The sequence below is a fragment of the Chrysochloris asiatica genome, unplaced genomic scaffold (assembly GCF_000296735.1).
Source record: "Chrysochloris asiatica unplaced genomic scaffold, ChrAsi1.0 scaffold00088, whole genome shotgun sequence".
Classification (NCBI taxonomy): domain Eukaryota; kingdom Metazoa; phylum Chordata; class Mammalia; order Afrosoricida; family Chrysochloridae; genus Chrysochloris; species Chrysochloris asiatica.
Window position 1 is genome coordinate 9547537 of NW_006408606.1, and position 15384 is coordinate 9562920.

General features: G+C 37.4%; 1 protein-coding gene across 1 annotated transcript in view; it reads left to right on the forward strand.

Moving 5' to 3' along the window:
* The window catches only part of BBS7 (Bardet-Biedl syndrome 7), a 54601-nt gene that overhangs the window by 14776 nt on the left and 24441 nt on the right, over nt 1–15384 (forward strand). Inside the window, exons 4-10 of the mRNA XM_006866274.1 lie at nt 771–946; nt 4734–4920; nt 6581–6653; nt 7086–7202; nt 10153–10283; nt 13786–13870; nt 14354–14456. Of these exons, the coding sequence (XP_006866336.1) occupies nt 771–946; nt 4734–4920; nt 6581–6653; nt 7086–7202; nt 10153–10283; nt 13786–13870; nt 14354–14456 (872 nt within the window). The remainder of the gene's footprint in view (nt 1–770; nt 947–4733; nt 4921–6580; nt 6654–7085; nt 7203–10152; nt 10284–13785; nt 13871–14353; nt 14457–15384) is intronic.

Sequence of the window (15384 nt, forward strand, 5' to 3'; positions counted from 1 at the left end):
CTGTGGGCCATGAGTCCAGGCACTGATTAGCTCTATCCTGTCCAAGGTCTCACATGCTGCGCCTTGTGCATGTGGCTGGCCTACATTCAGATCTGGTGCCTGAAGTATTAGTCCAAGCTTCTGTGGTTGATAGAATTTATTTCTTCACCATAGATAGGAGCCCTAGTGGTGCTGTGAGTTAGGTGTTAAGTTGCTAACTGCAAGGTTAGGAGTTCAAACCCACCAGCTGCTCTGCGAGACAAAGGTGAATCTTCCCATTCCTATAAAGAAACCCTGAGTTGGAATTAACTTGATGGCAGTGGATTTAGTGTTTGTTTTGGGGTAGATAATGACAGTATTTAAACCAGTGCTTCTCAAAATTTACTGTGAAAGCACCTGGGGAATCTTGTGAGACTGCAGCTTCTTATCCAGTAGATTTTGAGTGGGATCTGAGATTCTGGTTTTAATAAGCTTTTAATAACCTGTGCTGCCAGTGCTGCTGCTTACTGTGAGCCCTGCTTTGAGTAGAGGGGTTTAGAATTTAATGGTATCATTGAAATATGTTCTAATATGTAAGAATAAATATTCCAAAGTTTAAGACTTTTAGTAAAAATAGCCAAACATTCACTAAAATAGATTTCTAACAAAGTACTTCCACATAATGGAACTTTAACATTTTGTAAATCTAAAATCATAGCATTTTTTTTATGGTAAAAAAAGACCCTATACAAATGTTTACAATAAAACACTGTATGCACCTAATAATTTTTTTTCTCTAATTATTTTTGCAGGCAGTGTTTAAAACATTACCTGGGCAGAAGATTGCAAGGCTGGAGCTAGGAGGGGTTCTTAACACGCCCCAGGAAAAAATTTTTATTGCTACAGGATCTGAAATTAGAGGCTTTACAAAGAGAGGAAAACAGTTTCTCTCTTTCGAAACAAACCTCACTGAAAGCATCAAAGCTATGTATGTGTGTTGTTTTCCTTTTGTTTGTATATATCCATTGACAATACTTTGAATAGTTATAAAGTGTCATTGGTGGTACAGTAGTTAAGTTTTGGGCTCTAACCTAAAGGTTGGCAATTCAGACCCACCAACTGCTCAGTGGGAGAATAATGTGGCAATCAGATTCCATAAAGACTTTGTTGTTATTCGGTGCCATTGAGTCAGTTCTAACTCATACTGATCCTAGATAGGGTTTCTGAGGAGTGGCTTGAGGATTTGAACTGCCAACCTTGCAGTTAGCAGTGCAGTGCTTATCCTACAGCGCCACACCAGGACTCCGGCCCTGAAAACCTATGGGGCATTCTACTCTCCTACATGGTTTCTATGAGTCAAATTGACTGGACCGTAGTGGGCTTGCGATGGATATAGAGCATCTGATGAAATATCTGTTAAAAGGTTTTTGGGGAAATACAACTGACTAAAAATACTTTGTGAACTATGGTGTGGTACAGTAGGATAAGCACTGGATTGGTAACCACAGTTCATACCTACCAGCCACTTCCAGAGGCCCTATACATGATTGCTAGAAGTGGCACACAACAGTAACAAAAGGTATTTTAAGGAGCCCTGGTGGTGCAGTGGGTTAAGCATTGGACAGCTAACTCCCAAAGGTTGGCAGTTTAAATTCATCAGGTGCTCTAAGGGAGAAAGGTAAGGTGGCCTTGGAAACGTTAAAAAGCAGTTCTATTCCATCTTACTGAGTCACTGTGAGTCCAAATCAGCTGGATGGCAATGGAGGTACTATAGGAGCCCTGGTGGAACACTTAACTTCCAATGGAAAAGGTGGTGGTTTGAATTCATTAGTTGCTTCACTGGAGAAAGACATACCAATCTGCTTCTCTAAAGATTATTGCCTTGGAAACCCTATGTGGCGTTCTACTTTGTCCTGTAGGGTTGCTGTAGCTGATTGGCTATTGAAAAGTTATTTTCTTTTTAAGACCTTTATAATATTTACACATTCATTTATTTCTTGGTTCAGTATCATGATTCATGACCAAGGAAAAGAGATAACGTGAAAGAAATCTCCAGATTTAGATTCTTCTTTCTTGGCTGTTCTGATCATTAGGGTATTTGTTAACCTTTATTTTGGTAAAAGCTGGCCATCAGTGTTATCACTCCTGTTGTTAAGTGCCTTGGAGTCAGTTCCAAATCATAGTGACCCTGTTTAGGGTTTCCAAGGAGTAGCTGCTGGGTTTGAACCACCAGCCTTGTGGTTGGCAGTCTAGTGCTTACTCTACAGTGCCACGCCAGGACTGCAAATAGGGTATACTTCAGGTGAATCAAGTAGCCTCTAAGTAAAAAGTTAATTCACTTAAAACTTTTAAGCCTTCTGATGTGTGAAATTTTGCTGTTAAAAGTTTAGATTTTAAATCATGGAAAGACGGACAAGGCTTTCAATTTCATATAATCCATTGTTTCTCAAACCTATTAATTATGATAATCGTCTGGAAAACTTAAAAAACGAGCAAACACAAGACCAGTTTGCTTTCTAAATCAGAATAACCAAGAGTGTGTTAAAAAATAGTTCATCATTTGAATCTGCTGTAGCTTAATGTGAAAGCAGCCAGGCCTGAGTTTGGGAACTACTGATTTAGTTCAGAGTGCCGTATAATGCACAGCTGTCCACACATCTGTAGAGTGACCAAATGAACTGTAAAATGGGCCTGATGAAATAAGATAAGAGTTTAAAGATTGCGAGTGGAAGTAATTTTAGTGGTTGGTTCAAGTATAACACTTGAAATGTTTTTGTAGATAGGTAGGTGTATGGCCAATGATGATTATAAAATACTAAAAGGAAAGTGGGTTTTAGATTTCAAGCTGTAATGTATTTCTTATTGGCATACCACTACATTCAGAGAGGTATATAACTAGAAGTGTGAGAAAAATTAGGGGTCCTGGTGTGGCACTGTAGGATAAGCGCTGAACTGCTAATCACAAGCCCTACCAGCTGCTCCTCAGAAACTGTATACAGTTGGAACCAACCCAATGGCACTTAACACCTACAGTCTCTTTAGTGCCATCAGAGTTTTTGCTGGAGTGGCAGAGGTGAAATGAAAAGGTGTGTTAATCAATTTGGCATGTTTATTATCTGCATCCCTACAGCTGTAAGACTGCACAGGCTATAGCACTACAAAAGTATTTGCCATTCTCACTTATTCACTGCTGCTATTCCTACTCTTTTCAACAAAATTGTTTACCACATGGTACTTCTGCTAATGTAATGTAGGTTGATTCAAAATGCAATGAAAAATCTTGAAAAAATCTGGGCTTCTATAAGATTGATACAAATGATGTAGATTCAGTTCCTACTCATAGCGACCCTGTATAGGAGTCCTGGTGTGGCGCTGTGGATTAATGTACTGGACTGCAAAGTCAGTTTGAACTGCAGGGTCGGTGGTTCTAGTCGTTATGGGTCGAAACTGACTTGATGGCATTTAACATCATAGGGTTTCCAAGGAGTGACTGGTGAGTTTGAGCTGCCAACCTAGCAGTTAGCAATCCAGTGCTCTTCCTGCAACACCACACCAGGACTCCTAAGTGATATTAATAGGAGTATTGAAATCATATACAGAGTCACAAAGTGTGAGGCCACTTAAATAAACACCTTTGCCGTCTGGCACATTAACCCACAGTGCCATACCAGGAGTCCTTGTTGTTGTTGTTGTTGTTGTTATGTGCCGTGGAGTTGGTTCCAACCCATAGTGACCCTGTAAAGGGTTTCCGAGGGTGTAAATCCTTACGGGAGTAGAAAGCCTCATCTTTCTCCAGCGGAGCGACAGGACTCCTTAAAGGTGGAGAAATTGCTCAAGCCTTCAAATAAAATGGCCTAGTTTGTGGTCATGTGAAAGCTATGTTATAATAAAAGACTTATTACACTAGTATATAGTTTTTGTCACGGTTTACCCCAAATGAAAACTTGCCAGTCTAAGAATTAAAACATAGTTGTGATTGTTGCCTAAATTTTGTTAAATTGGAATTAACTTATTTCCATTTCTTTTTTCAAGATGAAACTCTAACCAAACCTTTTTCCGCTGTTAATCATTTGATTTAAAGTACATTGACTTCAAATAGTCTTCTTCAGGCAATTTAGTGTGGTAGTAAAAAAGGTAACTCTAGAACTCAACTACTTGGGTTGCAAATTCCTCAACTACTTACTAATTTTGTGTTGTTAATCAAGTTAACATTTTATTATCTACTTGTAAAAAGGCATAATGGTGGTCCCTAACTTCAGTGGCTCTGGATAAGCACTGGACTGTAAATCAGAAAATCAGAGGTTTTGTGAGGAAGAATGAGGAAACTCTATACAGGTTTGCTGTAAGTCTGAACCAACTCAACAGCATTTAACAACAAGCTTATAAGGTTGTTGTTATTAGTGTGATGCTTAAATGAGTGAATACCTGTAAGTCACTTAGAATGGTGATTGGCACGTAGTACATGTTGTTTTTAGCTATAGAAAGTTAGATGATCATCTGTCCTCTTATTTCCAATTTTTCTGAATTTAGTTTTTATTAAGGAGCCTGATTGAGACCTTTTTAGATGCCTCATTTTCACTTTTCAAAATCAAAGCAGCTTTATATTGAAAAGGCTAGAAATTAAATGGGGGAAATTTTTTAAAAAAAGATCTATTTTTTAAGTTTGTAATAAAATGATAGCAAACTTTTGTTTTTGTCTCTGGAAAATATCAGGAGTATATCTCTGCTTATTTTAAATACAGGGATATCTTAAATTACTATTTTAATTTTTTCAGGCACATATCTGGCTCAGACCTCTTTCTCAGTGCAAGTTACATCTATAACCATTATTGTGATTGCAAAGACCAACATTATTACCTTTCTGGGGACAAAATCAATGATATCATCTGTTTTCCAGTGGAAAGATTACCTCGTATTACACCCGTCTTGGCTTGCCAGGATAGAGTGCTCAGAGTTTTACAGGTTACTGCTATTCGTTTTTTCATAATTTTGTATAATTTAGATAAATGAATATTAATGAGCAATGTATATGTGAAATAAACTTTTAGTGACCAGTGCTATAACTGCCTTACATAAAATTATATCTGGAAATTGAAAAAATATATCAATAGACAAATTGGGAGGGTTTTTTTGTACATGAAGTAACTGTATTTGCAGTCTTTGGACAGTTTTTGGAAAGGCATACATGAAAGATAAATGATGCGGTTTTTTCCCCCCCATCAGTCGTTTCTAAACTAGTATTCTCCAGAGATTCCTCTAGCCCAACTTTTCTGCTTTTTGTCTGATTACTGCACCACTCCCCTCCCCCAGTCTTATTAAAGGAAAAAATTGACTTGGAGAAGAGGGTATTAGACTTTAACAAGGAATAGTTAAGATCATGGGTATAAAATTGGAATTTCTCTAGTGTTCATGATAGTATGTGAAACTGAGTAGGTATGGAGTAAATATCTGTTGGATAAATAATTGAGTAATAGAAGAGAAGACAGCAATCACTTTATTGTCCTCACAGTTTATGTTAAATGGCTAAAGCAATTGCTTAAGGTCATTTTTATTAGTAATAATGATGATAGTATCCTTTTGAAAGTGACTTAATATGAGATGCATGTACACATATACTACAGGACTATTAAGATAACATTTAAATGTAAATAATACGTAACAGGTAGATTAATTGAGTCGGAAATTTAGTAATTGCTGAAGTTAAACAAAAAGTGTATCTATGAAATCCATATCACCACAGACTTTCTCCATCTTTGGAATTTCATAGCCTGTAATTTAAGTTAAAGGAGACTTGGTGTTGCAATAGTTAAGCATTCAATTGCTAACTGAAAGGTTATTCCAGTAAAAAGCACAGCCTAGAAAACTCTATGGGACAGTTCTACTCAGTCACATGGGGTTGCTATATATAGAAAATAACATAACAGCACCTAACAATAAAAATGTATGATAATATGAACAACTTATTTTTTCAGCAGTTCTATTGTCATTAAAAATTCTGTTTGAATATAGATACTACCTTTCTTTTCAGGTACATATCTGGCTCAGACTTTTTAGAGCAAGTTACGCTTGTAACCATTACAGTTGTCCCTCATGGCTGTAGGTTCTACAGCCACAAAGTCAAACAATTGTTAATTGAAAGTATTGAGAGGTTGAGGAAAAGGGAGCAATTAAGTTGTCAAAACAATTCCTCAAAGACTGAGTGGGAGCATAAGGTGCTGCTTAGGTTGTACTTACATTGTATTAGATATTATAAGTAATCTAGAGACAATTTAAGGAGTCCTTGTGTGGCATCATAGGATAAGCACTGGACTGCTAACCACAAAGTCAGCAGTTCAAATTCACCAGCTGAGACTCCTCGGAAACCCTAAACAGGGTCTCTGTGAGTTGGAACCAACTTGATGGCACTTAAACAGGAACAGAGATCATTTAAAGTACGTGGAAGGATGTGTGTAGAAGGATGTAAATACTGTGGCATTATCCGTAAGGGACTTGAGCATCTGTAGATTTTGGTATCCTAGGGGTTCTACAACTAATCCCCCCTCGTGTACAAAGGGGCTGATTGTCTGGTGACTGCAATACAGTTGTGCTCTGCTTCAGTTTTAAAATACTTGTACTCCTACAGGGATCTGATCTCATGTATGAAGTTGAAGTTCCTGGACCACCTACTGTTTTAGCCCTGTACAATGGAAATGGCGGTAATTGGGATTTTATTTTTCACAATCAAATAAGGAAGGACATTGTGTTACTTAAGTCAGAATATTTTAGATTCTTAAAATAAAAGCACATAACTATGTGCTTACAAAAAAGATTAAGTCAAAGTGGAACATTGTAGAAAGAAAATTAAGAGAATTGTGTTTCTGTATATTACTAGTAGCTAACAGTAATGGGTTAATAGCAGTGGGTTAAATTTTTGACTTTTTTACCTTAAAATTAGATGGTGAGGAGAGGTCTTGTCTCCTGTTTAAAATTCTGCGACTGTCTAGCCATCCTCCCAAATATGGTTTCCCATAATTTTTTCATATGAAAGTAGAGATTTTTACATGAAAACCAATATATGTGAAAATATTTTAATTTTACAAAGGTGTGAGTTTGTGAAATATAGTATGTTGACTTTAACTATAACTTAGGTGATTCCGGAGAAGATCTTTTGTTTGGAACATCAGATGGAAAACTTGGGCTTATTCAAATCACTACATCCAATCCAATACATAAGTGGGAAATTCGAAATGAGAAAAAGAGGGGAGGTACGTTTCTCAAATTATGAAACCTCAGTGACTATTAAGTAAAATTTCCTAGATTATATAATGTATACTTTTTTTTACTTATATAGATAGCAGACTTACAGCCATTCGTAGCTTCTTTACACTTACCTACTGTTTGCTTTCTGCTCCAGTAAAGATTTACAGCCCCGGAAACCCTGTACAGGGTTGCTATGAGTTGTAATCAACTCCACGGCACATAACAACAACAACAACTGCTTGTTTATTTATCAATACTACTAGCATAATTTGTAAATTTACAAATTATAAGTATAAGTTTATCGTGCCATTAACATAATTTAGTTTGGGATAGATGGGCTTTTATGGGCTAATGTACACCTATGACATTCTATACTAAAATCCATTTTCACTGTCTAGGGTAGAGAATTAATTGTAATGTAGTACTACTAAGTATAAAGCAAGGAAGAAGTGTAGTGGATGAGGGAATATTCCTGTTTTCTAAGGAATTTTTACCTTTATGTTGTTGTTTAGTGCCATGAAATAGGTTCTAATAGCAACTCTGTGTAGGGTTTCTGAGGAGCGGCTGCTGAGTATGAACTGCCGACCTTGCTGTTAGCAGCCTAATGCTTATCCTACAGTGCCACACCAGGGCCCTATACCTTTATTGTTGTTGTTGTTAAGTGCTGTGGAGTTGGTTCCAACTCATAGTGACCCTCTGCAGGGTTTCTGAGGCTGCAGTTTTTTATGGGAGCAGAAAGCCTCATCTTTCTCCCATGGAACAGCTGGTAGTTTCGAGCTACCAACCTTGAGGTTAGCAGCCTGATTCGTAACCACTGTGCTACCAGAGCGCTATAGAAGGAATTTATACCTGACATTGTAGGTGTTTAAATGGCTGTATGTATAGGCTCTTTATTTATGTATTTGCTAGTTTCTTCAACAAATGCTTATTAGGGGAGATAGAGAATAAGCAAACAAGTTAGCTTCCACTAGTTAGCTAAAGAAAATATAATGGGGCAGTGTATTAGAGAATGATGGTGGAAAGGGGAAACTACTTTCAAACTAGGTGATCAAGGAAGGAGCTGAGATTCAAATAGAAGTTAGCAATGTGTAAAGATTTGGGGAAAGGAATGTTTAGAAATGGAAAAAAATAAGTGTTAAGGACTTATAGTGAAAATAAATGTAACTTATCTGAGGGACAGTAGGAATTAATTCATGCATTAGCATGATGTGTGAAGTTGGAGAGGCAGGGTAAGATTAAACTGTATAGGTCCTTGTAAGCCTTGGAAGAAGTCTGGATTTTAGTCTAAGAGCATGGGAAGTCATTGGAGAATTGTAATTTGAGGGTGGAAGGGGGAGAAGAGGTGATGACATGATGAAATTTACTAACAAGAAAACATATTTGGGCGAATGAATTTTGGTGAGATGGTGAGAACAGGTCAAATATTGAGCCAGGTTAGGTAATTTTTGTTATAGTTATTATAGTTTATTATAGTCTAGGCAGCAGATACTGGTAACCTGGATTAGGCTAACCGTAGCTGAAAATGGATGAAAGTAGACAATTTCAGTATGCATTTTGAAAGTCTTGCTAGTGGGATTTGTTAGTGAATTTGATGTAGGGAATGAGAAAAAGGAATCAAACAAGAAGCTAAAATTTGTCCTATACAACTGGGAGAGGGGGTTATAGTCTACTGAGATGGGAAGACTGGGGAAGGAGCAGTGTTAAAGGGGTGCTGGAAAATGGAAATAAAGAGTTGTTTGGGGTATGGAAAGTTTCAGATGCCAGATAATCAAGGAGAAGATGAAGAATAAGATGCTTGGAAAATATGAGGGTAAGTAAAAAAGTACTGCTATATAGAACCTTTACAAAAACGTCACAGTGTGACGTTATTGTTTCACAACCTATTTGCCCTTTGGTCTGTACACTTCTGAAGGTGGTATTTCCATCTCTGACCCTACCCCAAATAATTCTGTACTGTTTGACACCACAGCAAAATTGCAGTTTTAACATCCTTGAGGAACTCAAATTGTGTTCCTTTTAAATGTTTTTTAAGTTTGGGGATCAGAAAGAAGTCTGAAGGTCAGGACTGTAGGGTGGATGAGAAAAGGTTTCCTAATGAAATTCTGATAGGTCAGCCTTGTTTCCCTTGCAAAATGAAGGGGTGCAGTGTCAAGATGGAAAATAATTCCATGACACAACTTTCTTGGACTATTTCTGACCATTGGTTTTCAGTCTTAAAACTTTTTCATCATAAAGTCCTGCAGTCATCCTATGTCCTTCAGAAAAAAATCTATTAAGATTATTCCTTTAGAATCCCAAAAATTCTTCAAGAAAATTCTCCATGGCATTCTGAATTAACTAACCTCTCTCCACCTTGCTCATCTTTGAGGTTTTCCAACCTTCCTTAAAAATGCTTGATCTATCTAAAAATTATTGTTTATGTGAAATGAATCCCCAATAAACTTGTTGCAAAATTTCGGTGATTTGGGAAGACTTTACTTGACTTATGTTAAAAATTTGATAATTAACCCTGACCTCAGAATCTTTTTTTTCCCCATGGACACAACAAGTATCTTTTTTTTTTTTTTAAGGCATCTAACAAGATTAAGACAAGTGCTTTGCTGAGAACTTGCATGCAGCCAGATCTCAAGCCATTTTTAAACACATTTTGTTTGGAATACACCTGTGCATGTATGAACCGGCACCCTAGTAGCAATACTTTTAAACTTACCCTCGTATGAGTCTGGAGCTCAGGACAAAGGCTGGAAGTGTATCTTTAGGAGCCATGACTATTATTTAAAGCTTTGAAATAAACAGATATAGATGGAAAACAGAAGGGCTTCTGATTTGACTCAAAAGTTTTTTGTCTCTATTCTTATTTGATATATGTTTGGTGGTTTTTTTTTTCATTTTTACTTGGTAAACTTGATAAAGTTATTTGTTTTTGTAATAACCTATCACATTTACTTTTTAAAGGTATTTTGTGTATTGACAGCTTTGACATCATGGGTGATGGGGTTAAAGAGTTACTTGTTGGGAGAGATGATGGAATGGTGGAAGTGTATAGTTTTGATAATGCAAATGAACCTGTCCTACGATTTGATCAGGTGAGTTCATTGTTTGTTTGTTTTTAAATGTTTTATTGTGAATTATGTGATAATTTACATGGGAGAACATTAGCTTTACATTCATCCTATCGTATGTTATTTCATTGCCATGGTTATAATCCCCTCCATGCATCATCAACCAACCAAAGGGTATACCCTATACACCTGCCCCTCGGTCGTCAGCACACAGCCCCTCTCTCTCTCTCTGGGTCTAAAGTCCCCAGCCACTCCATCTCTCCACATCAATGTCTCTGCCAACATCTCTGGCCTCACTGCTTCTATGGGTAGGGTCCCACTCTACGCTCTTCTCCCTTGATGGTCCCAGGGACCTCTGCTCCTAGACTGCAAAGTTAATCACTCCCCTCCTTGCTACAAAATGTCTACCTTTACATTTACAACCCTCACAATCAGTACCGATAACAATTATTCACTACGGTATCACAAGAGACCTGTCCACATTTGCTTTCATCAGCCCTGCCTAGACAGATTGGATACTACTCAGTGGAGAGTCTACCTTCCTGCATTCCCTCTGGATCTAGGCTCCCTCTTGAAAGCTTGTAAGCCAGTCACTTCTTGCCTTGGTAGACCCCTCACTTTGGGTAGCCAATGTCCAAGTTGCCCATCCCTGTCTACTCTGTGTATGGAGGGGGTGGGAATGATCCTTGCTGTAAAGATTTGTTCCCTCTTTTGAGCTACTGCATCCATAGGTATAGGTCAAATTCATCAAATTGTATCAGATTATTCTTTTTTTCCTCTTCTTTCTTCTTCTAGTTGAGCTCTGATCATCCAGTCATTGAAGCCAGGTCAAGTGGGTATTAATTGCAAGTGTGGGTGTTCTTGTGTATATGCCCTCTCTTCTTATCAGCTGGACGCTTCACTCTCCCCTCTACTCCTCTGTCACTGATTCTGGGCCGAAGAGTCCCCAGGTCTTGCCACACTGCTGGCCAACCAGGTCTCCACCCAGGTTCACAGGAGTCTATTGAACGTTGTAGGGCTTAGCTCGCAGCTTCATTGCTGTTTTTCCCTCACTTCCCCTTATGGGTGATGAACGTGGTCACCAATCAGAGCGTGTATTCCCATTGAGTCTTAGTCTTGGAAGGGGGTTTGCTCTGAGGGGATCTGGTAAGTTCATTTTCAAAAGCCTATATTTTAAATGAGTTTATTAATCATCAAGTAATTATAGAGATGACTATGGTTTGGATTTCTCTAAATGAAAGTGTATTAAACTCTTATGTCTGGTTTAAAATATTGCTGTTTTGATTTTGTCAAAATCTCTGTTGTATCATAGACTACCATGGTATGTGCATAATAATGATTATTGCCTTTAACATGGATAGTGTTTTAAAATATTATGTATTTCTGAAGTACTATATATTTTGCCTAGATTTTATAATATAACTTTTACACTACAAGATTGACCTATAAATGAGACTGTTGTTTTAAACTACTGATGATTTTTAGAACAACATTTATGTTGTTAAGATAATATCAAAATTATCTTGAGAGGGGCAGCAGTTTTAATTCTCACTTACCCGGGGCCAGCTATATAAGAATAATAAAAGCAATTTTTATTTCACAAATTTTAATTCTGGTTTAGGTTATTTATCCCAAGGTATAAAGCTCCATAGACAAATACTCCGGTAAAAATTGAATCTTTGATTTTTATTAAATGTTACTCTTCAATCCAGAGCTTCCCCATTCTATATCATTCAGGAGAATAAATTCATTTACAGTCATCACTGAGGCTATTTAAATTAAGAAAAGTCACAACTCAGTTGTGACTCTTTCCTTTCTTTGTCTGATTTTTTAGTGATGGTTCTTCTCCACAATTTTGTTTAACTGCATCTCAGCAAACACAAGTGCTTGGGTGTATAGACAAAGTATATTATAAAGTATATCAATATACTGTACATATATTGTATACATTCTACAGACAGTACAGGGTGATGGCACAAATGGTTAAGTGTTCAGTTGCTAATTGAAAGGCCGATGCTTCAACGCATAGTTGTTCCTGGAAAGAAAGATGTGACAGCCTTGTCAACCCTGTGGGGCAATTCTGTGTCCTATAGGGTCGTTCCCACTACTCGCCTGCCAGTTTGTCGTACTGTGGTGGCTTACATGTTGCTGTGATGCTGGAAGCTCTGTCACTGGTATTTTAAATACCATCAGGGTCATCCATGATGGACAGGTTTTAGTGGAACTTCCAGACTAAGACTAGGAAGAAGGAAAGGCAGGATTACTTCTGAATAGTTAGCCTTATGAATAACAAAGAAACACTGTCAGCTAGGACATCTGCTGGGAGATGAGCTGCTCAGGTTGGAAGGCATGCAAAGTACCACTGAGAAGTAGAGTTGACATCCTCAAAGTAGAGTTGACGATAATGATATGAATGGAACAAATCTTTCAGGACCTTTGTTTGCAAAACAGACTTTTTAAGTTATGTACATTGTTCTGTATCGTTGTATGTGAATGTCTGAATGTATATTGGTTGCAATGTAAAATTTACTGTTTTCAAAATAGTTTAAAAGTCACTGACCTATTGAGTTAGTTCAGACTCCTAGCGACTCCATATAAGGTTTCTGAGGAACAGCTTGGTGGGTTTGAACCACTGACCTTGCCGTTCAGAGTTTGCATTCTAGTGCATTATCCTGCAGTGCCACACCAGGATAGTGTTTTTTAATAAAAATACAGATTCCTAGTTGACACACCTATTGTAAGACAAGTCTGGAAAAGATAGCTTTAAGTACCTGTAAATCTTGAACCATCTGAAAATTGTGGTTTCTTTCTATTATAGTAATTTCATAAAGATTCCATAGAGACTATCATCTTGTTTATCTAAAAAACTTTGGAAAAATACATGGGATGTGATCTATGAAATTCAGGAAACCAGACCATAATTATTAGAACTTTGCTTTATTTCATTTGAAAAAAAAAAAGTGTTTTTCGTTTGTTATATGCAATATGTTTGCTCATTTGATTACCACATTGTTAGCAGGGTGGTACACACAAATATTCCTGAGTTATTATGAATGCTTTTTCCCCAGATTTTAAAAACAATAGAATTTTCTGAAGTTTAAGCAAGATTTATTTCTAATTTAAAGTGTATACATAAGTAAGCATTTAGTAAATACTTCAGCTGTGTTATCAGGAGGTTCTAGTCCCTGGAGAAGGACCTCGTGCTTGGTGAAGTGCAGAGTCAGAGTTAAAGAGGAAAAGAGGAAGAGCCCCCACCACCCCCCACCCCAAGAAGATGAATTGGCACAGTAGCAGCAACCATGACTCAAGCATAGCAACAGTTGTGAGAATGGCACAGGATCAGACAGTGTTTTCATTCTGTTGTGCGTAGGGTTGCTTTGTGTCGGAGCTGACTCAATAGTACCTAACAACAACAAAAAAGTATATGTTGAATGTCTGGAAACAGAAAAATAAGTTTTGTAACTTAACATGATATCTGTGAAATTTCTAGTTAATAATTGGGTACATTATCTTAAATTTATTTTAGACTTTGTCTGAAAGTATCACATCCATCCAGGGTGGCTGTGTAGGAAAAGATGGTTATGATGAAATTGTGGTATCTACATACTCAGGTAAGGTAAATGATGACAGTTGTTATGAGAAAGAATACTCCTTAGTTGCTGCTATAGTATTTAAGGCAAAAAATAATATAGTAAAACCTCCAAAAGCCAGAACCTGTATAAGGCAGAAACCTAGCAGAGAAGGAAAACTCATATATTTTCCACTAATAGAAAGAATTTAGTGAAGTGGTTTAAGTTTGCACCCTGTCAAAACCTGAAAACCTGTGAGATTTGGGGAAAAAAAGACAGTCCCATTGATTTGACTTTCATGGGATTCACTGTACCATAAAATGCTTAATTGATTTCTTTATGGCTTGACTATTTTCCAGCTTGATTTTTTTTTTTTAAATAATGGAATCTTTAAGATAAGTGAGGTTAATGTAGGCAGATAAAGGGGTATGTATAAAGGAGTTACAGCTACACAATATATACTATATCTCATGATAACAACATGAGCAACACTAAATGGTGCCTGACTGTAATTCATCTCTACAGGATGGGTCACAGGTCTGACAACTGAACCTGTCCATAAGGAAAGTGGACCAGGAGAAGAACTAAAAATTAACCAGGAGATGCAGAATAAAATTTCTTCTTTACGGTAACCCCTCAGGTCTTAACGTGTGTAGTTCTTATTTGTTACGTACATACACAATATATTTTATTGGAAGGAGTGATATAATTAACATATTACCTTTAAAATGAAAGTATATTAGTTTAAGAAAATTAGCAATAAGGGCTGATTAATATTTTGGAAGACTCTAAAGGAGCTCTGGTAGCATAGTGGTTATAAGTTGGGCTGCTAATCTCAAGGTCAGCAGTTTGAAACTACCAGCTGTTCTGTGGAGAAAGATGAGCCTTTCTGCTCCCATAAAGATTGACAGCCTCGGGAACCCTGTACAGGGTCGCTATGAGTCAGAACTGACTCCATGGCACATAACCACCACCAAGTCAAATAGATTGACACAGTGGCTGCAACAATGGGCTAGAACATAGCAACGATTGTGAGGTATGCACAGCACTAGGCAGTGTTTCCTTCTTTTGTTTGTTGGTTGCTAAGGAGCTCTGGTAGGGTAATGGTTACTAATTCGGCTGCTAACCTCAGGGTCAGCAGTTCGAAACTACCAGCTGTTCCGCGGGAGAAAGATGAGGCTTTCTGCTCCTGTAAAGATATACAGCCTCGGAAACCCTCTACAGGTTCTCTATGAGTCAGAACCGACTCCACGGCACATAACAAAACATGAGTCACTCAATGGCACCTAATAGCATCATAATATTTTGGAAATAGACTTTCTGCATGCTTTATTCTGTAATTACTTCTTCATAGAAGTATGAAGATAATTTGTAAGACTGTGCCAAGAAATTTGGAACACAACTCATTGGCCAACTGATTGGAAGAGATCCATATTCCAAAGAGAGATGATTCAACGGAAAGTGGAAATCATCAGACAATATCTTAGATATCCCATGTGAGTAAAGTTTTGCTAAAGGCAACACAGAAATGGCTGCAAGCATATATTGACAGAGAA